General features: G+C 50.7%; 3 protein-coding genes and 1 non-coding gene across 14 annotated transcripts in view; 2 read left to right on the plus strand and 2 right to left on the minus strand.

Annotated features, from left to right (window-relative positions):
• The first annotated feature begins 795 nt into the window (after nt 1-795).
• On the plus strand, nt 796-6,318 carry LOC146432189 (SNF-related serine/threonine-protein kinase-like). 2 transcript variants are annotated; one of them, XM_085071660.1, is made up of 6 exons: nt 796-926; nt 1,818-2,435; nt 3,904-4,045; nt 4,214-4,426; nt 4,529-4,666; nt 4,818-6,318. In XM_085071660.1, exons 2-6 carry the CDS (start codon nt 1,847-1,849, stop codon nt 5,656-5,658), a joined length of 1,923 nt encoding a protein of 640 aa, XP_084927786.1. In that variant the 5' UTR covers nt 796-926; nt 1,818-1,846; the 3' UTR covers nt 5,659-6,318. The 2 variants fall into 2 exon arrangements, with proteins under 2 accessions (XP_084927786.1, XP_084927787.1); XM_085071661.1 differs by having other exon boundaries at nt 862-970.
• Nucleotides 6,319-6,964: 646 nt separating this feature from the next.
• On the minus strand, nt 6,965-7,037 carry TRNAK-UUU (transfer RNA lysine (anticodon UUU)). The gene has a single exon. It is a non-coding gene; the product is annotated as a tRNA-Lys (tRNA).
• A 1,336-nt stretch (nt 7,038-8,373) lies between these two features.
• SETD6 (SET domain containing 6, protein lysine methyltransferase) lies at nt 8,374-13,687 on the plus strand. Its single transcript, XM_085071678.1, has 9 exons — nt 8,374-8,457; nt 8,588-8,686; nt 8,772-8,916; nt 9,451-9,592; nt 9,863-10,057; nt 10,218-10,341; nt 10,574-10,754; nt 10,961-11,103; nt 11,614-13,687. Exons 1-9 carry the CDS (start codon nt 8,431-8,433, stop codon nt 11,920-11,922), a joined length of 1,365 nt encoding a protein of 454 aa, XP_084927804.1. The 5' UTR covers nt 8,374-8,430; the 3' UTR covers nt 11,923-13,687.
• A 1,166-nt stretch (nt 13,688-14,853) lies between these two features.
• The window catches only part of CNOT1 (CCR4-NOT transcription complex subunit 1), a 56,639-nt gene continuing 47,439 nt past the window's right edge, over nt 14,854-24,053 (minus strand). For 6 of the 10 annotated variants that reach the window (XM_085071671.1, XM_085071672.1, XM_085071670.1 and 3 more), the window contains exons 39-49: nt 23,109-23,361; nt 21,140-21,388; nt 20,356-20,519; nt 19,959-20,076; nt 19,380-19,481; nt 18,947-19,120; nt 18,236-18,385; nt 17,264-17,444; nt 16,317-16,449; nt 16,079-16,213; nt 14,854-15,947 (exon numbers count right to left, since the gene is read on the minus strand). In XM_085071671.1, coding sequence (XP_084927797.1) covers nt 15,869-15,947; nt 16,079-16,213; nt 16,317-16,449; nt 17,264-17,444; nt 18,236-18,385; nt 18,947-19,120; nt 19,380-19,481; nt 19,959-20,076; nt 20,356-20,519; nt 21,140-21,388; nt 23,109-23,361 — 1,738 coding nt within the window. In that variant the 3' untranslated portion in view covers nt 14,854-15,868. The remainder of the gene's footprint in view (nt 15,948-16,078; nt 16,214-16,316; nt 16,450-17,263; nt 17,445-18,235; nt 18,386-18,946; nt 19,121-19,379; nt 19,482-19,958; nt 20,077-20,355; nt 20,520-21,139; nt 21,389-23,108; nt 23,362-24,053) is intronic. The other 4 variants (XM_085071676.1, XM_085071677.1, XM_085071674.1 and 1 more) reach the window with 1 other exon arrangement.

Here is a 24,053-nt window from a genome sequence, read left to right on the forward strand (position 1 = left end):
GCACAACACCCAGTCAGGACTCCTGTGCCAAAGCACCTGGATGCCTCCTGCACCCCACATGCCTGGACAGACTCATCCTGGGTAAGAGGCAGGTTTGGCAGCCCTTTCCATTCCCAAGGCCCAGGTGGGTGCTGAGTGTCCCATCCAGCCCCAGTTCCTCCATTCCCAGCCCTGGGGATTCCGTGTCCGCAGTCCAGCTGCCCCGGTCCCCGCTGACACCAGCCCCCGCACAGAGCCCTCAGCACAGCTCATTAGGGCCTGTTTGCAGCCGGCGGGGCCGTGGGCCAGGACTTCTGGGAAGGCATTAGCAGGAACGAGGGCGGCCGCGCTGAGAGCTTTTTAATCTGCAGGAGCAACATCTGCTTTGTGCGCATCCCGATGGCCAGTAACGAGCTAAATGAGGCAGCCGGCCGCTCGCCGGGCCGCTTCCAGGAAAAGAGGGCTTAAAGCGAGGGGGAAAGGGGGGCCAGGGCTGCGCTCCCGACTCAATGGTTTAGGCTCCAGCGAGGGTGGGAGCGGACGATGGAGTGGGTCAATGGCACAGCAGAGATGCCCGTGAGCGGGCATCCCGGCAGGACCCCCCAACGGCAGGACCCTCGGGAGACAAGCCCGGGCTGGTGGCTTTCCCTCTCTTCCTCGAAGCATCCAGGCAGGCGGGCAGCTCATTTAGCTCATCACCAGCCCTCGTTACTGCTAAGGCCAACCGAGTCCCCACTGCCCCAAACAGGCAGTAACGAGCCGGGCCGCAGGAGCTGCCGGCGGCTGCGGTACCCGGGAGCTGCCCCTCAGAAGGTGCGATGAGCATCGCCCCGGCCTCAGCCCCGCCGGGCCGGGCCCTTTAAGGCGCGATCCCGGAGCCGCCCTGACGTCACCGGGGCGGGCGCGCTCGGGCACCGCAGCCCCGGCGGTCGCAGCTCCGCACCCCGGTGAGTGCGGCTCCGCCGGGGCGCACCGGGTGACAGGGGCTGGGGTGGGTATCGGGGTGCCCGGGGCGCTGGAGGGGGAGCATGGGGGTGCCCAAGGTACTGAGGTCTGGAGGTGAGGGCATGGGGGTGGCACGGATGTTGGGGACTGGAGATGGGGATACGGGAATGACAGGGGTGCTGGAGACCTGAAGGCTGGCGATATGGGGGTGGCCCGGCTCTCTAGGGACTGAAGACAGAGGTATGGGGGTGAGCAAAGGTGCCGGGGAGTGGAGGTGAGCATATTGGTGTACGCAGGATGCCAAATACCTGGAGGTTGGTATTTCTGGGGTACCCAGGATTTTTGGGGTGTTCTGGGAATAGGGGCTGGCAGGGCTGCTGGCGATTTGGAGGTAGTGATATGGAGTGCTCAGGCTGCTGGGAACCAGGAGAGGGAGATATAGGGGTGCTCAGGGTGAGTAGGGACTGGAGACAGGGGTGTTGGGGTGCCCAGAGTGCTACAGTTCTGGACACCTGGAGGAGAGGGTATCGGGATGTTCTGCGGTGCTGGGAAGTAGAGGGGTGTATCGGGATGTCCAGGATGCTGGGAACTGAAAGGGAGGGTGTTGGAGTGCTCAGTATGCTGGGGACGTGGACATGGGGATTGTGGGCTACCCGAGGATACTCAGGCAATGGAAGTATTGAGATCTCCAGAGTACTAGGAACTGGAAGTGGGGATACAGATGGGTGCCTAGGTCCCAGGATGGGGACTGGGAGGTGGAATGTCAGGGGTGCCCAGGCTGCTGGGGACTCTGATGTCCTGGGGGTCATGGTGTCAGTGGTGCTGGGGGACCTGGTATTTGGGGGCACCCCATCCCTCCTTCCACATTGCTCAGCATCTCCTCCATTCCACAGCGCCTGATGTCTGTCCCCCACCTGACGCCATGGCCGGGGCACAGGGCTGCGGCGAGGGCAAGATCGCGGGGCTGTACGACCTGGAGCGCACGCTGGGCAAGGGCCACTTTGCGGTGGTGAAGCTGGCCCGGCACGTCTTCACCGGGCAGCGTGTGGCCGTCAAGGTGATCGACAAGAGCAAGCTGGCAGGGGAGGCGGCAGGGCAGCTCCTGCAGGAGGTGCGCTGCATGAAGCTGGTGCAGCACCCCAACGTGGTGCGCCTCTACGAGGTCATCGACACCCACGCCAAGCTCTACCTCATCCTGGAGCTTGGTGACGGTGGGGACATGTTTGACCACATCATGCGGCACGAGGGCGGCCTGGCCGAGCCACGGGCCAAGCACTACTTCGCCCAGATCGTCCACGCCATCTCCTATTGCCACAAGCTCCATGTGGTGCACCGTGACCTCAAGCCCGAGAATGTGGTCTTCTTCCAGGAGCAAGGGGTGGTCAAGCTCACCGACTTTGGCTTCAGCAACCACTTCCAGCCTGGCAAGATGCTCACCACCAGCTGTGGCTCCCTGGCTTACTCGGCACCAGAGATCCTGCTTGGGGATGAGTATGATGCCCCGGCTGTTGGTAAGGGCTGTGGGGTGCCCTGGGGACCTGCCTCCCTCCTGCCTCCCTCCTGCCTCCCTCCTGCCTCCCTCCTGCCTCCCTCCTGTCCCTTGCCTTGGAGCATCGTCCTGTCAGCTGGATACAACCTCACTCTTGGCCCCTTATGCTGGGAGCACCCAGTGGCCCCTGCAAGCATGTCTCTTGGGTGCTTGGCTGCCCAGCCCTGCCCTGGCAAAGCATGGGTCCTCTGAGCATCCACAGAGATCCCACAGAGTGATGGTTCATGCTGGAGAGGGGAAAAAGCCCAAGCAGGCTGTGAACCTGGCGTGGCATCCTCCAGGAAAAGCAGTGTGAGGTTACAGCTGCCAGCAATCCGGCGCTAGTGGTTATTTGGCAGGGTGAGGCCGGAAGGAAATCTGTTCGGGATGCTGCTATTTGGGTGGAGGAGCTCCGAAAGTTTCCTTTGCTCCATCCCCGCCCTGAAAACCACTTCCTCTCCATGACTCCCAGTGCCCTTCCTCCGCTGGGTGGAAGGGGCCTGGGGAGACTGTTGCAGGGCACAGGGAGCTGGGCCGGGGGCTCCAAGAGGCTCTGCTGTGACAGAGGGGACGTGGGAGGGAAGCAGGATCCGAGCTGGCTGGCTGGCTGGAATTAGGGCAGGAGGATTTAGCAAAGCAAAACATGAGCCCTTAAAGGCAAAAGCCCAGCGTTGGCTCGGAAAGGCGGATCCCGAGTTGAGAAAAGGGATAGCTTATGGAGGCGGGAGGAAAATAAGCTGGTGGCGCTGCAAAGGGAAATGAAGGGAGAAAACCGACGCAGATGAGAAATTTTCAAACACTTGACTTAAGCAGCTGAAGGTATTAACGGAGCGCCCCGGGGCGTGCTCAGCATCCTAAACCCACACATCTGCAGGAATTTGTGTTCTGGGCAGGAGGAGCCAGTGAAGATGCTTCTGGCTCCATCTCTGTCTCCAGGACAGGGCAGCAATCCCTCTCTAGCTGGTCCCCATGCAGCTGGAGACCTGACATCAGTGCTATGTCCCTCTCTCATTGCTGTAGTGTCTCCTAAGGCACAGCCCAGTGCCAGGATGGTTGTGATGGGGTTTGGGAACCAGGAAGCTGAGCAATGACATGAAACAGTGCTGTGGGTGGGAGTGTGACTGTGGGTGGGGGGGGTGGGGGGATGCAGAGCTTGGGGCTGGCGTTCCTGTCCCTGCCTGGACAAGGTAATAACACCTCAACTGCTTTGGTGAAGTCCCTTGAGACCTGCTTGGGTGTGGGGATCGGAAGGTCCTTGGTGGGAGTGTGGTCTCCCTGTCCATCGGGCAAGACCTGGGAGCTGTTACCTCCAAGGAACATCCCAGTGAGCATGGGTGTCTGCTGAATCAGCACGGGGCGCTGGTGGGGTAGCCCCTTTCAGGGTCCCTGTAGTGGAGAGTCTCCTGGGCCATGGTGAGTGCAACCTGAACTGCTGCTGCTGCTTCTTGCAGACATCTGGAGCTTGGGGGTCATCCTCTACATGCTGGTGTGTGGCCACCCCCCCTTCCAGGAGGCGAATGATAGCGAGACCCTCACCATGATCATGGATTGCCGCTACACCGTCCCCCCGCACGTCTCGGCACAGTGCGCTGAGTGAGCACCACCCCCCCACTGTACCCCCAGACCCTGACTTGCTGCCCCCAGGGTGGGTGCCCCAGCCCTGGCAGATGCCTGGGAGCTGAGGTGGGAAGAAGGGGCAAAGCTGCTTACTTTGGGGTTCACATAGTGCTGCAGGGTTGCAGCATCACTCCTTTCTTTCAGTCTCATCTCCAGGATGCTGCAGCGGGACCCAAAGCGACGAGCGTCCCTGGAGCAGATCGAGGGCCACGCGTGGCTGCAGGGGGTGGACCCATCCCCTGCCAGCCGCTCCCTGCTGCCCCTCACCTCCCACAAGCGCGTGTCTGAGGAGGAGCATGAGATCATCCTCCAGGCCATGGTGTGCGGGAACATCGCGGATCGGGACACCATCCAGGAGTGAGTGATGGGATACCGGGGTGGGAGCCCCTGCCAAGGGCTCTGGGGGTCCCTCCAAGCATGACCCTTGTTTGCTGATGCAACTCCCCCTGTCCCACACAGGGCACTGGAAGCTGACCGCTACAACCACATCACAGCCACGTATTTCCTGCTGGCGGAGAGGATGCTGCGGGAGAAGCAGGAGAAACAGGGCCACCGCCTCAGCCTCGTGTACAACCTGGCCAAGGAGGTGCAGAGCAGGTGAGCCCCCCTGCTGCCCCCTGTCCCGTGTCCCCCTCCCTGTCATCCTGGGTCCCCAGTGCAGGGGCTCGGCCGGTGCTGTCCTTTTCCTTGCCACAGCCCTTGTGATGCCCAGCTGGGTGCTGACATCTCCCTCTCTCCCCTTCCTCAGGCCCAACTTGTCAGACACGTTTGGCTCTGTGGGCAGCGCCAGCAGCCTCCCGCCCTTTGCAGAGACAGGCAGCCTCGCCGGGGGGTCCCGGCTGCCCCCCGGAGGGGACATTGGTGGCCGGCAGCCCACGGGGACCCTCCTGAAGGTCCCTGCCGTTGACACCACCATCACCAAGAGCACCCCGGCCCTGCAGCAGATCTGCGAGGAGGAAGAGGAGGACGAGGAGGAGGAGGAGAGGCCCAGCGCCATGGAGAGGAAGAGCAGCTCACTGAACCAGGAGCAGATGCGAGCCTTCCTGCGTGCCCACCGCCTGCCCGGCCGCGGGGAGGTCTGGGGGTCGGGGGTTGAGCTGGGGGGCCGGGGCGGGCGCTCGGGGGTGCTCTGGGCTGGGAAGGGAGTGAGTGGGGCCCGGGGTACCCCGGTGCTGCAGGGAAATGGAGCTGAGCCGCCAAGGAGGGAGGAGAACACAGAGCCTGGGGACTCTTCAGCAGAGTTCCCCAAGGAAAGGGGAGCCATCCTGTCACCCCAGAGCAGTTCTGCTGAAGTTCCCCAGGTATTGGAGGCAGACACAATCCCTGTCACCCTCCCAAGCCCTGCAGACGTGTCCCCAGGGCAGGGGGAGCAGACCAGCCTGGCCCAGCAGTCGGCAGAGAGCTCAGGCCCTGAAGGGGGCGCGGAGAGCGCGATCAAGCTGGACCCGGGCAAGAGCAAGGGGGGCAGCCTGCGGGACAGGCTCCTGCAGTTCCCACTCTGCGAGAAAGCCCTGGCCTTCAAACTCCGGCAGAGCTCCAAGGAGAGCCTCCTCTCGCTGGGGCAGTTCAACTGCTGCCATGTCATTTAAGGCCCCAGGACTAGCCCCACTGTGGGGTCTGGAAGGGCACCCACTCCCCTGCCTTTGGTCTGCCAGTGGCTGTGGGGCTGGCAGGGTGCACAGTGCCCTGCTTTGTCACCCGCGGTGGCCACCCTGCCAGCACCCACCCCTGGAACCCGCTGTGAGAGACCAGCCCCTGGACAGGCCTGCCCAGCGTGAAGCAGACTGGGGTCCATCCCTGCACTGGCCAGTGTGTGCTCAAACCCCTGGGACAACTCCATGACCCTGCTGGGATGGGATGGACCACGACACTTTTTTAACTACTAGAAATAATTTTTTTAAATAGTCTATTTTAATGTAATTAAATAGAGATTGCTATATCCCCCAGGCCCCCCAGTGCCCCAGCCCCACAGTGTGCATGGCCCGGGGCTGGGCTGTCCTGCCTGCAGCCCCCCCGCCGGCCCCGGCTGGGGCCAGGCACGGCCCGGCCCATGACCCCAGGCTGTCCCCTGGGCCCTCCCTGCAAATAAGCTTCCTATTTATTATCTCTTTGTTTTCTTGCTGGCAAGAAATGAATGACGACGGAGGCGTGGGCCGGAGCTCGGCCGAGCTGTGGCACATGCGCGTGGAAGGATCGGAGCCACTGGGAAGCAAAGTTTGTCAGGACAATAAAATAAGCTTGTGGGTTGATGTGGGTGCAGTGTCATTGCAAGAACATCACTGTCCCCCGAGTCAGGGGGCCAGGGATGGCTTCCCGGGAGCATCTGCCTGAGCTAGGGTGGGTAGGGGCCCAAAATGGAGCTCAGGGCAGGCACAGAGGGGAGTAAGGAGAGGAATGATAAACACCCAAAGGTGAGGGAAGACCCGGGCCTGCCAGAAGGCAGGTGGAAGGTGCTGCACACCTCCATGAGGGTCAACCATACTCAGCCCCGGGGTGCCCCTGCTAGCTTTCCCCACTCTCATGCTGGAGCCACTGCGGAGCCCCCCATTTCAAACCCAGCCTGGACTTCCTTCCCTCCAGCTCTGCTGTGCCTGTCCCTTTTCTATCCATCCTCTTTCTCCATCCTTTTAAGTGTACCCCCAAGTAACACCCTTGTCTGTCCCCATCATCCATCATGAGATCTCTGAGTACTGGGTAGCAGGAAGAACAGAGTAGTGCTGTGGGGAGTCTCAGATGGGCTGGAACCAGCTCTTGAGAACGTGGGGAGTTAGTGATGGGAAAAGAAGCAGAGGGGTGCCCTGGGGACCCTAGTCCCCCCAGGGCTCCAGCAGCAGGAGACGGGATACTGCTCCTGCCCACAGACTCCCCTGCCTTGATCCTAAAGGATAAAGCCAGCGCCTGAACAGGGGCTTGAACCCTGGACCCTCAGATTAAAAGTCTGATGCTCTCCCAACTGAGCTATCCAGGCTCACATTTGGGCTCGGGGGGGCATGTCCGTCACAGGCAGGGGGGACCCTGCTTTGCTGCAGCATTGGCGGTACAACGTGGGGACCCACTTGGATGTTTTCCACACCCACGGCACCCCAACGAGGCTGCCGGCGCACTCCAGACCGAACACCCGGGTTCTGGGCATCTTCCTGGGCACTGATCGGCACAGGGATGCGCCCTGGGAAGATGCCGGTGCCGTAGGGATGCGCAGGCAGGGAGCGGAGCAGGATGCTGCGGGAGCTGCTGTAAAACCTCCGCCGCTCCCAGAGGGAGGCAGGAGGGACCCGCCGGGGACAGGAGCAGCAGTGGGGATGTGGCCGCACAGGGGTCAGTGCTCTGCGCTGGGGCTGCAGCAAACTCAGTTCAAGCCGAGTCCCAGCGGCGCTTTTGCAGGAGCCGCGTTGAGGAGGGAGGCAGGAGGCTGCGGGAAGTTGGGTTACACAGACACAGAGCCCGCGGTGGGCACCTGAAGGCCACCCCGCATATTCTCTTTCCCTTCCTCCGCGTTTTTCAGAAAGCGACCCTTTTGCCCCACAGTAAACCCACCATGCCAGCCCATCCTGGCCCAGCTCGGAAGGGGCTGGAGAAGATTAAAGCCGACCCCAAATGCAGACGGGGTGGGGGAGCCCTAGAGACAGCCCGCGGAGAGCCCCGTGGGGCCTCTTCAAACACCTCGTGCGCGCTAATTGGCTTCATTAGAGCAGCCAGTGATGGCATCAGCCCCCCTTCTGCTGCGGCGGGGGACAGCACTAATGACCCGGGGGAACAGCGGCCTCGGGACGGCTCTTTAGGGGAGATCAGAGCCCGTACGGACCGTGGGGTGTGTGTGTGTATGTTGTCGACTGAACAAGAGCACAAGCTTAATTATCCTGATTAATCAGAGCCCGCTGATTTTAACCCACGTCTGGAGCTGTGACCACACCGCTGCGCTGCCCCGCGGCAGCCAGGGAGGCAACGCAGCTCCCCGAAGTGCACCGGCCCCGGAGTGAGGGGGAAGCTCCAGGGCGGGATGGAGCAGCAGGGTACAGGGAGAGCCTGATGAAGCCCCCAGTGAGGCCCTAAATCGCCCCCAGACCTCTCCGACCCCGAAAGGTCCTCAGACCAGGCAGAAAGACACGAGGTGCTCCCTGGATCCCACAGAGAGGCACCATAAGGAGCGCAGACCCTTCAGAGAGGTGCTCGGAGGCTGGACATACAAAGAGGTGTTGTGAGATCCCCCGAGCCCCGCGGGCAGGACCCCCTCTGCTCCCGGGCGCATTCCGGCCCTTACTGTCCCTCCCCGCCCGCCGTCAGCCCCGCCCAGGGGGAGGAGCTTCCCTACCCGGAAGGGCCCGACGGGGACCACGTGGTGCGAGACACGTGTTGGCAGCGTCATGGCGTCGGCGCCCAAGCGGCTCAAGGTACGGGGCAGCCGGGGGGCTGCGGACACAGCGGCACTGAGGACACAGCGGCACTTGGCACGGCGGGGCTGGAGGGATCCGCGATTAGCCTCACGGCTCCTTCGCCTTCACCCCACGTTTCCATCCACAGGCGGCGGTGGAGAGTGGCGCCCAGGGGAAGAGCAGTGCCGACCCCCTGTGCGGGTTCCTGGCGTGGTGCGGGCGGACCGGGATTGAGCTGAGCCCCAAGGTGAGGCACCACGGGCTGGCCCGGGCCGCCCCCAGGCCCGCCCTGGTCTCTTCGCTCCGCCCCTCACTGCTCCCTCTGGCCGCAGGTTCGCCTGAGCAAGGAGGGCGCGGTGGCGGGGTACGGAATGTTGGCCGCTGAGGAGCTGGAGGCAGGAGAAGTGCTGTTCACCATCCCTCGCACGGCGCTGCTGTCCCAGCACACCACATCCATCCACGCACTCTTGCAGGAAGGTGTGTGCAAGCTTCTTGTGTCACTCGAGTCTGCTTTGCCTTTTAAAGGAATAAGCAGGTCTGTGGTAAAGCCTCGGGAACGTTCCTGATTTGCACAGGATGCTGTAGGGCTGTTGTGTACGAGGTGGGAAAGGGGAGGGTTGGACACCCTGTCATTTCCCTAAGAGAGCCCAGAGTTGTGTTGGGAAGGGAGAAAACTTCATTTGTGCAACATCTCCAAATTCTAAATGACAGGCACCTGTACCCTGCTGCTTTCCTCGAGGCACTGATAGGAAAAAGAACAATTCCTTGGGTACTGTAGGCACCCCGAGCCTCAGGCTGAGGGCAAGGCAGGGGGGCTTGGGAGAGCTCATCCATCACTCCAGAGAAGCAGCTCCTAGTCCTGGTTCAGCTCAGGACAAACTGAAGATAAACCAGAATAAAAGCTCAACATCTGCCTCCAGGCTGAAGACAGGCACAGAGGCTTGTCATACGAGATTTTGGTTCTGAAATGCAGAACAACTTAGCTTTTCTCCATCGTGTCTGGTTGTGTAGCCCAGGAGTCCCTGCAGAGCCAGTCCGGTTGGGTCCCTCTCCTGCTGGCCCTGCTCCATGAGTACACAGCCAGCAACTCCCACTGGCAGCCCTATTTCTCCCTCTGGCAGGACTTCCGGAGCCTGGATCACCCCATGTTCTGGTAAGGTGAAAGCAAGGGGGGCTTGGGGAGGCAAAGACCTGGGGCTGCTGAGTGGAGTCCTGGGGAGGGATGTGGTCCTGCTGGGTGACCCCAGCCCTCTGTTCCAGCCCTGTGCTGGCCCTGGCAGGAGCCCTCTGGGAGTTACATTACAGTCAGAGCTAGAGAACAAGGACCTGGAGAGCATGGGGAAGCGATTTTTTAAAAAAAGGAGTTAATAGACCCTTGGCATTAACATAGATGGAGAAGAACATGCTGTTTTTCTTGCAACAGGCCTGAAGAAGAACGAACGAGCCTCCTGCAGGGCACAGGCATCCCAGAAGCTGTGGAAAAGGATCTAGCTAACATCCACCTGGAATACAACTCCATCATCCTGCCCTTCATGAAGTCCCACCCCAACATCTTTGACCCCAAACGACACACACTGGAGTTGTATAAGGAGCTGGTGGCATTTGTCATGGCTTACAGGTGAGAAATGAGGGCTTTTCTCCAGCAAGGAGCAAGGACAAGAGAGTAGGATTACAGGCTATGTTAGAGGTTACAGTTGCACAAGAATGTAAGTTTAAGGTAAAGCTTGCTCTGTGTAGCCATGTGTACCACTGGCTTGTCTTCATCTCCCTTGTCTTAGCTTTCAGGAACCTTTGGAGGAAGAGGACGAAGATGAGAAGGGGCCCAATCCTCCCATGATGGTGCCTGTAGCAGATATTTTGAATCATGTGGCCAACCACAATGCCAACCTGGAATACTCTCCTGTGAGTGCAAAGCTGCTGCGCCAGGCATTGTCACAGCCTTCTTGTGAGACCTTTGGGAATGGGGACACAGCAAGGTGGGGTCTCAGCCCAGGGCAGCGATCTCGTTAATACAAAGCCCTGCTGTATGTTTGGTGTTCATCAGGAGGAGCTCAGGGTCATCTGAGCTCTCCAAAACCCCATGTTGAGCAGTTGGATCAGCACAGCTCAGATGCTCTCCTCTCTCTGCTTGCAGCAATGTTTGAGAATGGTTACAACGCAGCCCGTGGGGAAAGGACAGGAGATCTTCAACACATATGGGCAGATGGCCAACTGGCAGCTGCTGCACATGTACGGCTTTGCAGAGCCCTACCCTGGCAACACCAATGACACAGCCGACATCCAGATGGTGACACTGCGCAGGGCAGCTCTGCAGCGTGAGTGGCACCCACAGCCCTGGTGGGAGAGGATGAGGCAGGGATTTCTCTTAAATAGGGATCAAAGGTGACATGAAAAATAAGCCTGTTCCACAGCATTTCAGGTGGTAGGGCCATGCCTTGGTTTTCTGCCTTCTCTTTCCTCTTCTCCCTCTTCCTCCACTGCCATCCCGTCTGGATTCACAGCTCTGGTGTCTTCAAAACAGGTGCCAAAAGTGAAGCGCAGCAGCAGCTGGTCTCAGAGCAGTGGGACTTCTTGTGCCAGCTGGAGATGGTGGGGGAGGAAGGCGCCTTCGTGCTTGGCTGGGATGAGGTGCTGACAGAGGAAGAGCTGTCCATGACCCTCAAGGTAAGAATGGCCAGGTGGGGGAAGAGCTACACAAGGAGAGCACAGAGTGCAGCTGAGCACTGTAGAATGGCTCAGTGAAGGGGACAAGTACCGGTAGGCAGTTTGGCACTAATAGTCCTGTGTGAACAGGGGTAGGGGTGTGGCTGCCCAGCAGTTAAATCATCTTCCTCTCCTGAACTAGCCACCCATGTGTACTCATGTAATTGTCTTGAATGGCTCCATGGCCACTGCTGTTCTAGAGAGCTGTCACAACTTTGTAGGTGACAGCTGAGATGTTTTACAAGACTGTTACCACCACCCGGGTTTGCTGTTTTAATGTTCTTCTAGCCCATAATTACTTGCAATTGGGTATCTAAACCAGTTTTAATCTCTTAACCTTCCTTATTCCTCTTATTCCTTAGCTCAGCTGAGGAATAACTCACCTGCTCCACATGGCTCATCTCTTCCACAGAAGAGAAAGCCTGATGTATTCACACTGCCAGTGACATCCCTTTGCCTGGGTCATTACAGGTGCTGTGCATGTCAGAAGAAGAATTCAAGGAATATAAGGAGCAAGATGGCTGGGAAGATGACAGTGAGGAAGAGGAAAACTCTACCCTTTCGAATGAGGCTCTCTCCAGACTTAAAACCCCTTGCAAGAAGCTCCTTTATGACAGTGTGCTTCTGACCCTGGAGTCCTACAGGGCAGACCTGAAAGCAGAGCAGGACTTGCTAAATAATGAGGCTTATAAGAAATTGAGTCGAAGGGAGCAGCAAGCTCTGCATGTGCGCTATGGACAGAAAATGATCTTGCATCAGCTGCTAGAGCTGGTAAAATAAAAACCTCAGCGCTCCTGGGTGTGATCTGCCTGGGACAGATCCTGAGGGAAAGGTCAGCCTCTGGCCACCTTTTCTGCAGCAGAGGACAAATGCAGAGACTGACTATGAGTCCACTTGTCCCTCATACAGCCCATGGATTTTTGGCTACCTCTACAGAAAGAAGTATCTTCCCAGCAATAGAAGTGGTTTTGAGTGGCCTTACTGTGCCCTGAGAGCTCTGGAGCACAAATACCACCTTTTTCCAGAGGCCCTAAGAAACCCCAGCCCTCCTAATGGCTGTTTTAGGAAGGCAGACATACACTGTCAGAACAGCACAGGATTCCCTCATTCAGCATCAGAAATTTAAGGCAAGAGCGACTCCTTGCCCAGATTTAGAGGGCAGAAAGCCAGTTGGTAGCTCATACCTTAGAGAGATTCAGAGTAAATATCTGGCAGGTGGAGCTGCTGACAACACTACAACACTAAACCTTTCACCTGTACTTAGTTTATGTTAAGCATTTTCAAGAGTATGAAGTACATGATATTCATCCTATTATTGCTCTAGGCATGGTCAATAATGGAAGCAAAATTTCTGCAATAGAATAATAGAGTATGGGCCCATAAACAAAAACACATGATAAACCACAGATGTCAGCAGCTGTATAGAACAAGGGTTCTTTGAATTAGATCACATTCTGATCTTTCTGTTTGTAAATGTACCTTGATCAGAGGCTGTGATTTTTATTTACTATTCCCAGTAAGTTCCTTCTAATAAAAGGATAAAACTAATAAAACCAAACTGTTACTTAATTTCAAGTATACAACCTCCCTCTATGGGTATGAGCCTTACATTAGTAAAGAAATCGCTAGAACATAAAAATTTGCAAAGGCTATTAAAAGAAGCTAAAGAGAGTAGTAGAAGAACTTTGACTTCCGTCCATCATGACCCCAAAGAAATCCATCAAGTAATGGAAAGAGTAAAGAGAGATGGAACTCACCATTGGTGGGATATTTTATTTGGATGGTCTCCAACAGCATCAGGAATTTTTAATAAAATGCTACATCCTGTAATTGTCTTGTTAATACTAACCTGTTTGCTTTTTATTTTAGTAGTAGGACTGTATATCAAAATGGGGCAAATAATGGAACAGCTACCTCAGAGATTTAAATATAACTGGGAACAATAGTAGCCAGAAGAATGTGGGAGGTTTTTAATAAAATATTTCAAAAACTTCCAGAGGGGAAAATTTATGTTTTAAAGCAGAATTCTCTGTCGCTTCCTTTGATCTCTGTTGCAGATGGAAGCTGATGGTATCATTCTCATCTTTAACCCCTCTTCTGAACACAAACAGATGTTATCAGGTGTGTTAAACAGGTGTTGCTTAATGCTCATGGAAAGCTTTTGTATTTTATGTCCTGCCTGGCAATTGTTTAAGAAGGTGCCAGAGCTACAGGTCAAGTCTTATTTGGCACTCAGCCTTGGGTTCTGCATGTCCTGAGCTGAACTTTGCTAGAAACTGAGTAGAGGGCACCTCCCTGAATGACCACCAGTGACCACCAGACACCTCTGAAGAGGCCTAGGCAGGCACAGTAACAAGTGCTACATGAGGCTGCACAAGCTAAATGACTCTGCATTAGGTAGGCAGTAGCTATGTATTAGATAGATGGGGGTTTAGGTAAACTGTCATGTATAAATGGGTTTTTACTCCTTGGTGTGCTTCATTTGTGGAAAACTGTCCACATTGCACCCTGTGCAGAATAAATAAATAAATGTCTCCTTTCTACACCTGACTGTCCATGTTCATAAAATCTGGCAACAAAGGGAGAGTATGAAATGCAGTGGCCTCCATCCGACCAGCCCAACTTGTGATACTGGGATCTTGGGTGAGTCCTGTCCAACTTCTCTACACTTTTAAGCCTGAAAGTTCTTAAAACCTGAAGAGAACCAGCCATGTACAGCAGCATCAGTACAGAACCAGAAATTCTTTCAAGCCATCAGGACAAGGCAACAAGTTTTGCACAGGGTTTGCTAGAGTTAAACAGAAGAACAAAATCCAATGGCATCTGGACCAGATACAGAAAAACTGGTTGCTGGTAATTCTGTGTATCTTAACCCCACAGGAGGAGTAGTAAGCTAGAGTGGCAACAGCAGAACCAAAAAATTCCAACTTCCAAAAGCTCAGTTTCAGCACAACTGCTAACCTGGCAAAGAAATGCCATGGAATTGTAGGACCTGGCCACAACCTACTCCTTGACACAGAGTTGACTAATGTCTAGAACAAAAAGAGGAAGACAATTCCTTTTGAGTTGCCATCCACTGGCAGGGCTGGCTCAGTGGTCCCTCACAGCTGTTTTTTCCTCCATGCAGCAAATGCAAAGCCAGGTACAGAACCCCTTAAACCTGAGTAGGAAATCCTGACCTCTCTGCCCCCACCACAGCAGTCACCTAGCTTTAACAAACTAGTGATGTTACAGAAAAAGAAAGCAATGAAGCTCTATTTCCTAGCATCTGCTAGGTTCAAGGACCTTGCAGTATTAACAACACTGAAGCTGCCTACTGTTACAACAGCTAACCACAACCTTGGACAGATCCCAGCAGCAGGGAGATCACACGAGGGTGGAAGGCACTGGAAATGAAGCTGATGATGGGCTGTCTACACTCTGTATCCCTCCACTGCAGTCTCCTGTCCAAGAAAAACTCTGCTCATCAACTTGCACCTAAGCCATTTCTATTTCCACACAACTGCCCTTCCTGTTGCACTTCAAAGCAAGGCCCTGTCTAGTCATTGCATCTGCTCGATGACCTCATGCTAGAGAACAAACCCAGCTGCTTTCAACAGGCAGTGCCCAAAACACACTGGAAAACTTCATGTTTTGGATGGGTGGAACAGACTTTGGAAGACACCAACTGGCCAGGACAGAACTGGAGAGAATAAGCACAGTGGCACGTGCTGCATGTCATGACTTTAATGTGTAACTACAGTATGCATACATACAAGAGTGGGAGAACTAAAGCCCAAAGAACTAGAAAGGCTACAAAATACAACACGTGGACCAATACTTTACAAAACATTGAAAATCCTTACAAAATGGGCTGTATTGGTCCTTTGGGTTTTTTGTTTTGTTTAATTTTTCTTTTTTTCTTTTTTTTCCTTTTTTAAATTTTTTTTTACAAACTTATACTGTGTGGTCACAGGGGAGGGTGGGAAAAGGTCTAGCTTTAACCCCTCATCTTTCAAAATTTACAACTGTCAAAAAAAAAAAAAAAAAAGAAAAAGAAGCTATAGGCCTGGTCTCTGGTTTATTTACTGAAAACAGCTGACCCTCACCCAAAGGGCCTGTTTCTTCTCCAACAAAAAGGAGGCATTCTCTGACTGCCACTCCACTTGCTGTCTATCAGCATTTGATGAGGGTGAGGGGAAAGCAACACTGAACCTTAACCCCTCCCTCACCCCTCCTGTACTCCATAGAATTCCCATATTCCAAATGCATCCACTTTTTCTTTTAAACAACTTAGTGATTTAAAGGTCCCCCGTCCACATAAAGAAAAATAAGTTACTGGCTCTTCAATATTCTTTGGGAGTCTGGGAATGTCAGGACAAGGAGGTCTGCCCCAGACAAGTGCTTGGCATCAGCAGCTGCCCCTTTATTACAAGATGGACAGGCACCAGTTACCCACCTGTCTTTTACACAATTTGCACAAACCCAAAAGTCCAGACAAATGTTTCTGTTCCTTGTATTTACACTAGTTCAAATGATATTCACAGCATCTTCTGAAGTTTGGCCAAAAGTCAAAAAATTTTTTTCAAACTTTGGAACATGCCCACATAAGACTTTCACCCAGGGTCTGTTGTGTCTACCCAATCAAGGGGGCTGGGAAGGTCAGGAGGAGCCTTACGGAGTCTTCAGTCAGTTGATGGGACAGGACCTCCAGGCTGGCACTCTTACAACGCAGGATGCAGCTCATCTAACTGGCACCAGTCCCTTCCATGACTTGCTGGGCCTGCTTCTGCCCCATGCAGCACTGTGCAACAGACTGGAACAACCTGCATGTGGAAGCAAAACAGTGGTAGGTGCATTTATGGCAGCAAATGGATGCTGTGACAGCACCACAAACTCACGATGCAACTGCTTCAGAGATACCATTTTAAAGATTCTGTGGTTAAGTCATACTCACTTCTCAATTTCTGGAGCGCAGTGAACAAACTCATGGTTCCAGAACTTAAATGCTGGATTTTTAATCAGCTCAATGAAAGTAATAAGGAGACCCCAGGGATGAGGCCTATTTACAATCAGTCGTTCCAAGAGAACCCTGAAATCCAAAAGCATGAACAGTTAGAGCTCAAAGATCCAAAATGCAGAAGGAAGAAAAGCAAGAAGCTGAGTGTTTGCAAGTTAAATGCTGTCCTGCTGACCTGGTGATCTGCTCCTGGATAGCCTCTGTGTTGGCCTCTGCAAACAGGTAGAGCATGGTGCAGCTGAAGTAGTGGGTGTGACTGTTGGGGTACCGCAGCTGGTTGGCGATGGCGTTCAGGAACAGGTACCGACCTGCAGGAGAGAACGAGTACACATGGCTTCCCTTGCACAAAAAGGGGAATAAAGAAGCAACCAGCAGTGCTTGAGATTAATGTTTGAGAGCCTTATGGAGGTACAACAACACCAACTGAAGATTTGTAAAAGTTGTCAAGCTGATGGAGAAGTAAGAATTCAATTCTTCTTCATTAAAGGCATTTCTAATTCCCTTGAATATGTTGAACTTTTGGTTATAACATTGCTCCTATGTTCAAGAGTTTAATATTCTAACACAGCATTCCCTTCTGTGAATTCACTATAAGCTACATGAAATCACAGAATCATCAAGGCTGGAAGAGACCTTTAAGATCATTAAGTCCAGCCATCAACCCAGCACTACCACTGTAACCCAATAACCACCGAATCACATCATCCAGTGCCAGATCCAGATGCCTCTTAAACACCTCCAGGGATGGTGACTCCACCACCTCCCTGGGCAGCCTCTTCCAATATCAGACCATCATCACAGTGAAAAAACTTTTTCTAATATCTAATCTGAATCTTCCCTGTAACAGCTTAAGGCCATTTCCTCTTGTCCTCTCACTGCAGACATGGTAGAAGAGACCCCCACTTCACAAAAACATCCTTTCAGAGCTCAGGTTCCCCTGAGCCTCCTCAAGACTAAACAAACCCAGGTCCCTGAACCATTCCTCACAAGACATGTTTTCCAGAACTTTCAGCATTGTTGCCTTTAGCTGGACACACTGCAGCAACTCAATGATCTTTTTAAGGTGAGGGTCCACTTGCTGTAAATGTGACATCATATGAACTAGAAGTGTTTCCAGCTCACCTTCAGTATCCAGGTCTACTGCCAAATTCTGGAAGATGTCCATGTGAGCTGAGTGGGTAATGGTGCTCATAGAGGGTGTGCTGCCTTTGTTGTGAATGTGTGCAATAGCTTGAGTACCTACATAGAGCACCAGTGCATTAATCAGCTGGATGTTGTAGCGGTTGCCAGGTTCATTTGATACCTAATAGCAAAGATAGGAAAAACATTAACAGTCACTATTCCTTCAGCACTCGAAGGTACAGCATGTACAACAACAGCATTCAAGTATCTTACTGATCATCCAGAAGACAACACACTGGGACATCCACAAATTCAATTTTGCATTCATGCTTTTTTAATAAAGCATCTATTATAGCGCATATATACTTTTGAGTGTGTGTATATATATAGTTTATACATTATAAATATATTTTATTTATGCATTTTACATATATATATATATATAAAATTTATTTCTTTTTAAACTCTCTACCTAAAGGAAATCATCAGGTAAGGCAATGTGAATTCACCAGCAGTGCCAGAGGCTGGCTGAAACACCTCCAACATGTAAATGTTTCCGTCTAATTGATTCTGTCAGGAAGTCCAACTTCAGATCTCAAGTCTGCTGCAAGCCAAGCCATGAGATGCCTGAAATGAGGTTTTAGCCACAATTCTGAACTGGGCTTTAGCTAATTTGACCATTTTTACTCTTAAAGCATTAGCATGAAGATCCATATATTTCTGTAACAATTAATCTGTCTGGAGTCAAAAGTTAATCAGATTCTAAAAGACTGCAACACATCCTACCAGGGAGTGGCAGAAGACTTAATCAGAGTGTGAATTTTCACAGGCTTTTCTACTGCCTGGAACACATGTTGGCCAACACACCAACAAAATTCCTGCAAGAAATGATGGTGGCTGAACCACTGAGATAATTTGTGCCACATTATTTAAACTGAGCACCCACAGAAACCTCAAAAACATCCAACTTACTTGTAGGTTGCTTCGCAAGTCAGACAAAAAGGTGACTGGAGAACGGGTTTTGAGATAGGAATCCAAGTCTTTCTTGAACTGAGGTGGCATCACTCCAGTGAAATTTGTGAGTATTCGTGGAGCAATATTAATCTCACTTAGCATGTCCACCTGTAGACAGAAAACCCAGTCAGATAAACCATCAGCAGTGGAACAAATTGGAAAAGCAGATCTGTAAGCAACATTACATCGACTACTGCTGTTATCACTTTTCCTTCCATCAATGAAATGGCAACACTCGACTTTTGCAGATTTCAGAAAAAACTTGATCTCTAACATGCAAACTTATTACATGATGTCTTGAAGAACTGAGAGGATAAAAAAATTCAAGGGTGAAGGCCACAGGGAAATTCAGCCACTGCCTTTGAGGTCTCCCTATCTACACTCCAGACAGTCTTGTAGTTTAAAGAAGTACAAACATCCACACAAGTAAAGAACAGCCTTCTTCAGTGATAATGAGTGCTGCAGTTTTCCTCCCATCAACCTGCGTAGCTCACGCAGAGAAGAACAACAGGACAGTACTTTGGCAGTGTGAGAAAGTTTTCTTCTAATCATTCCAGGATTAGCCACCTAGCATATACCCAAAGATTTAGTTAGATAATCTTAACCTGGAGAGAGAGTATTTTGAGCATTAAAACTTCCTATTATCAAACTCCTTTAAGTAAGTTCTACCTTTAGGTTGGGGGTGAAAGGGTCTGGAAGCCTCATGTTCCGTGGGAAGGCACTCAGGATCAGATTCCTTAGCTGAATACAGTTAGGTGGGATCACATCACAGAACCCATAGTGGTAGTCACAAAGAAATTCTGGGAAATCATGCAACAAGACCAGCAACACACGCAGAGTGCCCTGTGAAATAAAAGATTCAATATAAGAGGTGTGTAACTTTTGAAACTGTCCAAAAGCTTGCAGAGCCATCCTTCTGTGTCATGTGGCTAACATTACCAGAAGAAAACTAATCCGAGAAGGCAGCTTGCTTCCCCCACCATTTGCATTCAACTCCAAGATATGAATTGGAAGACAACAGCTAATTCTATTTTGCTGCCAGAATACCTCTACTTTCAGACAAGTTTGATTGGAAGCATCTATTTGTTTACTTTTTTTTTACCTTGTAAAGAATTTGCATAGGTTTGGTGAGTTCCACATTTCTAAGGAAAGGAGCCAAGTACTTGAATAGATCAATCAATAACTGGGCATACATAGGCCAACCCTGTCAAGAAAAAAACAGCAGGTGGAAAACATGCAATGAAGACCAGCTACCTTAATTTCAAAACTATAATTAGATTGATCTTTATATAAACATGGATATAAGGGCTAGCTACTTCCAGCCCCAGCATTGAGTGAAGCACAGCTCACTTCAAGGGCTTCAGGTGCACATCATTGTGCCAGGGGTGTTTCCAGAACACTCAACATGCCATATTGAGGTGACAATATTAAGCTTAGAAGGAAGGCTACAGCTCTTCTGGACATTGACAAAGGCATGTTTATTAAATTCCATTCACCCTGTGTTCCACAGTTATTGACACACAGAGTCTACTCCATGCAGTTAGGCTACTTGTGAATATGACAGACAACAAAACCAGAACAGCCATGCTACCAGTGCACTTCAAGAGATGTGAAACAGCACCACACCAGATAAACATCTGGGTAAGCTTTCTAATTCAGAAAAGATAAACTGCAGCCACACCTTCTGCTGTGGTGTATGTGCCAGCATTCTTGCAATAAATATCCGATGGGAGATCAGTTCCAGCCAGGCATAAACAAAACCTGGAGCTTTTGTAGGCCTCAGGATGTGAAATGTGTTACTGAAAGAAAAGTTAGAGCAGGTTAGAAGTGCACAGCAATAAGATCGCTTTTCACAACATTGAAGGGAAAAACATACACAGCCCTAAAAGCAAAGGCATTTGAGCATCTTGGGTTTTACCAATCATCTTCCCTAAAACAAGCAAGTGGTCAGTCCACAGTAGAACCAGTTACTCCAGAGGTGATTAAGCCATCACAAAGAACAGTCAGATAGCCTTCAAGTGAAAATCCTTGATCCTACCAAGAAAGGATGAGCATTGTGGCCAATCCCAAATACATACCAGAAAGCTGTGAGCGTCTGGAAGTTGATGGTCTCCAGCACATGCTCAGGAGCATTTAATTCCAACAGCAACATGATGAAAATGCGATGGTAAGGAAGTTGTTGAAACTCACTCTGCCGAACATCATGGTCTTGCAGAAGAACTCCCACCACAATACCAAGAACCTAAAGAGATCAAGACACGTCAGTGGTGACAGCAAGAACTACTCTGCAAGTCAGTCTAAAGATAATACTTTAATCATCAGTAAAAAAAAAAAAAACAAAAAAAAACCCAAACAGTAGATTCTAACAGGAACCAAAAATCCTAGTTATTATAAGTGTTCCATAAATTAGTATTACAATTTTTTTCAGCAATTCCCAACCACTATTCTTTGCTCTCCCTTGGACCACAGTCACAATGACTGACTGGGCAGTGTCAGAAGGTCTTCACTACCTAAGACAATCCAGCCCTAAACCAAGTAGTGTAAGAGCACAGGCAAGGCCCTCACAACATCAAGGTAAACACTCAGGAATCAACAACCTTAAAACAACAGCTGCTGACTTTTTCCTTTCAAGGCACAAAGGTGAATTTCATATTGGTTTGAGATAAAATCTTTGTGAACAAGAAAACCACTTTGCATCTTGATGCTTCACCCAGAAGTTCGTAATTTCAGTGACCACCCCATCTAAGTTCTCATCAGACACTTCAGCAGCAGCATGCATTAAGGTCTACACCTCAGGTTTAACAGCAAAGGTACAGACTACAACACACTTTAAATGCAATGAGGAGAAGAAGCATTCCCAACCTTATTGAGGAGGTTGATCTTTGTGACTGTGTTGGTTGCCTCCCCGGAGTGCTTCACCAGCAGTGCAATAAGTCGCACAAAGGCATCCAGGTTGTGGTAGCACTTGGCTCGAATCATAGTGGGGTTGGCTGCAGGATTGTGCTGTTGCTCGGCCAGGGCTCGATAGCTGATCTCAACACACATTTCAGTACAAAGACGGAAAAAACGGGTGATCAGGTCATCTGTTTTCAGGATCCCCTGCTGGTGCATCTAGCCAGGAAACGAAAAAACCTCAGCACTGTAACCACAGACATTTCATTTTGCAATTTATTTCAAACAACACAACCTTTACAAAGCACCCACCTTGCCAGCCACAGTTAATTTTTATAATACTCTCCAGAGAGATTAATGTTTGCATGGCAATTTGAGGGTGGCAACACAATTTTAGCAAACACATTTATTCCCAAATACAAGTTTTTGAATCCCAAATATTTTCAACCATCAGCATAGCTGAGAAGTCACAGTATTAGAACCATCAAAATGAAACAAATTACACTGCAGAGAACTTCTGGGTTTTGAATGAAGCATCTTATTTCTAAACTCTTACTGCACAGACAAAGCTATAAAAACAGCACAACTGGTAACTTGGAGACAACGTGGAGAACTTCTAATATTTCTGGAGAAACTTTTTTAAAAAAACCCAAAGAATTTATGTATCTGCCTTCAAAGTTCTATGCTTCTTCGTGTCCTAAAGACTCGTGGGAAGAAAGCAACACTTAAGCAGTCCTTTAAGTTCAGTAACAGAACCTTATTTAATGTAGTTATTACAAAATATTTCTTTAGAACTCATTACTAAAGCCTGTAAGGAATCAATTGTAAATAAACACTGCACTTCAATCTATTTCAACTGTTATTTCAAAACTGATCAAATAGGTACAAAAGGTAATCAAACAAGTGTGATAAAGAGTGAAGTGGGACAAAAGTGTACTAAGTATTGTGAGCACACTATACCGAAGTGTACTTTAGAAGCATGATTTAAGGTAAAAAAAGGGAGGTCACAAAAATAGATAAAATATTTCTTTAAAATGGGGGTTTAGCACATTATCTATTAAAAATATTCAAAAAATGCTATGCAGTAAAAGTCAGACCAACAGAAAGCTGTCTGTAAGCCAGTACACAAATACACTAAAATGAAATGAAAAAAAATCACTGCATCAGTCAATCTTCATCCATACTTTGAAACTTGAACTTCTGTCCATTAGTAGCTGCAAAGTCTGCAGCATTTCTGTGGTAGTGACACAAATTAAAAAAGAACACAATGCAAAAAGACTATGTCAGGGCTGCCTCGCAGCTGCAGTCAAGGAGCTGCCTGCAAGGATCACAGTTTTGGGGAGATGCTGCAGACACAGGGAGTTTGTTACCACACATGCTGGGCTACTGAGGCCATCTCTCTTCTCAATGACACCTAGAAGGCAGATGTTCACACCCAGATGTGATGTTCACCACACCTGTTAAGGTGCTCCAGAGTGGCATGTTGAACGTTGTTCGAATTTAGGCACCACTTCAGCTAATGAAGTCTCAAGACCTTCCCTACTAATGATGTAATTTCAAAAAAGGATTCCCTTGCCCACATGACCTGAAACAATTTACCTGAATCTCTACTGGTGACATCTTCCTGGAGGCTGTCAGAGCTTTTACCCGTAAGGTGCAACACTGTAATGCACATTACAGAGCATGACAGAACTATCTCCAACAGCTATCTCAGCTCAAGTTCTTTTCCCACCAAACTTGCCTCAGAACTCATGGTCTGAAGTGACAGCCTGTTGCTACAATATCTGAAGAACACGATTTGGTGGAGGACAGGGGCTTCATCAAAAGCTGACAGTAAACTGCCATACATCTGGAAGTTTCAAAAGGAGGCCTAACACATGTTATAACACTGCTTTAAAATGGAGGGCATCACACCCTACTTATGTTGAATAAAAAGCACCTTTCTTTCCAAAAGCTCTACCTGTCCAACAAACGCAGAGAATGCTTTGGTACTGTCACGGCCTGCTGCAGCTGAATGGTAGAGGTTCACCCACTCCCTCAGCAGGTATTCTGCCTTCTCCCTCAGGCCTGGTGGGTCATCATACTCAGACGCTTGGGAAATTCCTGAATGCATCATGAAATTAGGACCTCCATGAGCACGGTCAATCATTGCTTCGTAGTTTGATCGGACCACTTCCATCAGCTGGGGTAATCTAATGCAACAGACCAGAGCAAGAGCTGGGTTAGAACTGCTCCTCCTCTAGAAGGTGTGGGAACTGGAAGCTCAGTCTAAGAGTTGAAAGAAAGCAAATTATTTCTTATACTAAAACTTTCTATCTTTCAGTCCTCACTGGAATAGCAGAAATAAGTCATGAAAGCAGATACATTTATGATGAAAGAAGGAACATTGAAATCACACAAGCTTTGAAGTTCCACTCCAATTTGTACAGCAGAGTGCTGCAACAAAGCACCACAGGGACTAGAAGCAGCTTCACTTCTGCAGACTTTAGGAGCCATAAAGAACTCCCAGATAGTGAGATGCCAGTGCTGAACAGCCTGACTGGGCCACTGGATTTGGATGCAGTGAAAGTCAAGATATACAGTGAAGACAGTCTATCCATGCCAACTAGAGATAAAAGAACTTTGGTTTTGGGACATCCTCTTTGCAGCTGTGTTGGTAATGACAGCCACTGCCGTCAGCCAGCTGCTGGTTGCTCTCACAGAGATTCAGAGTTTTCCAAGCTCTAATACGTATCTTTCTCAAACCCAGCAACAATTGCTTTCCCCTTACAAATAGGAGGCCAGCAAGTCCCACAGGTATTGCCAGGTGCTGTGGCAACATTTGCTGCCCAAATGGTTTGGGCAGTTTGCTGGTGGAAACATAGGCCATGTGAAACTGGTGAAG

Source organism: Lichenostomus cassidix, chromosome 11, assembly GCF_008360975.1.
Source record: "Lichenostomus cassidix isolate B80296 chromosome 11, HeHo_3.0, whole genome shotgun sequence".
In the NCBI taxonomy this organism is placed as follows: domain Eukaryota; kingdom Metazoa; phylum Chordata; class Aves; order Passeriformes; family Meliphagidae; genus Lichenostomus; species Lichenostomus cassidix.

Coding starts and splice junctions, on each gene's coding strand:
- LOC146432189 (XM_085071660.1), top strand. CDS start 1,847: ATGGCCGGGGCACAGGGCTGCGGCGAGGGCAAGATCGCGGGGCTGTAC. Junction 4,046..4,213: donor GTCTCGGCACAGTGCGCTGA/GTGAGCACCACC, acceptor CCTTTCTTTCAG/TCTCATCTCCAGGATGCTGC. Junction 4,427..4,528: donor GATCGGGACACCATCCAGGA/GTGAGTGATGGG, acceptor TGTCCCACACAG/GGCACTGGAAGCTGACCGCT.
- SETD6 (XM_085071678.1), top strand. CDS start 8,431: ATGGCGTCGGCGCCCAAGCGGCTCAAG. Junction 8,687..8,771: donor GGATTGAGCTGAGCCCCAAG/GTGAGGCACCAC, acceptor CTCTGGCCGCAG/GTTCGCCTGAGCAAGGAGGG. Junction 9,593..9,862: donor CTGGATCACCCCATGTTCTG/GTAAGGTGAAAG, acceptor TTCTTGCAACAG/GCCTGAAGAAGAACGAACGA.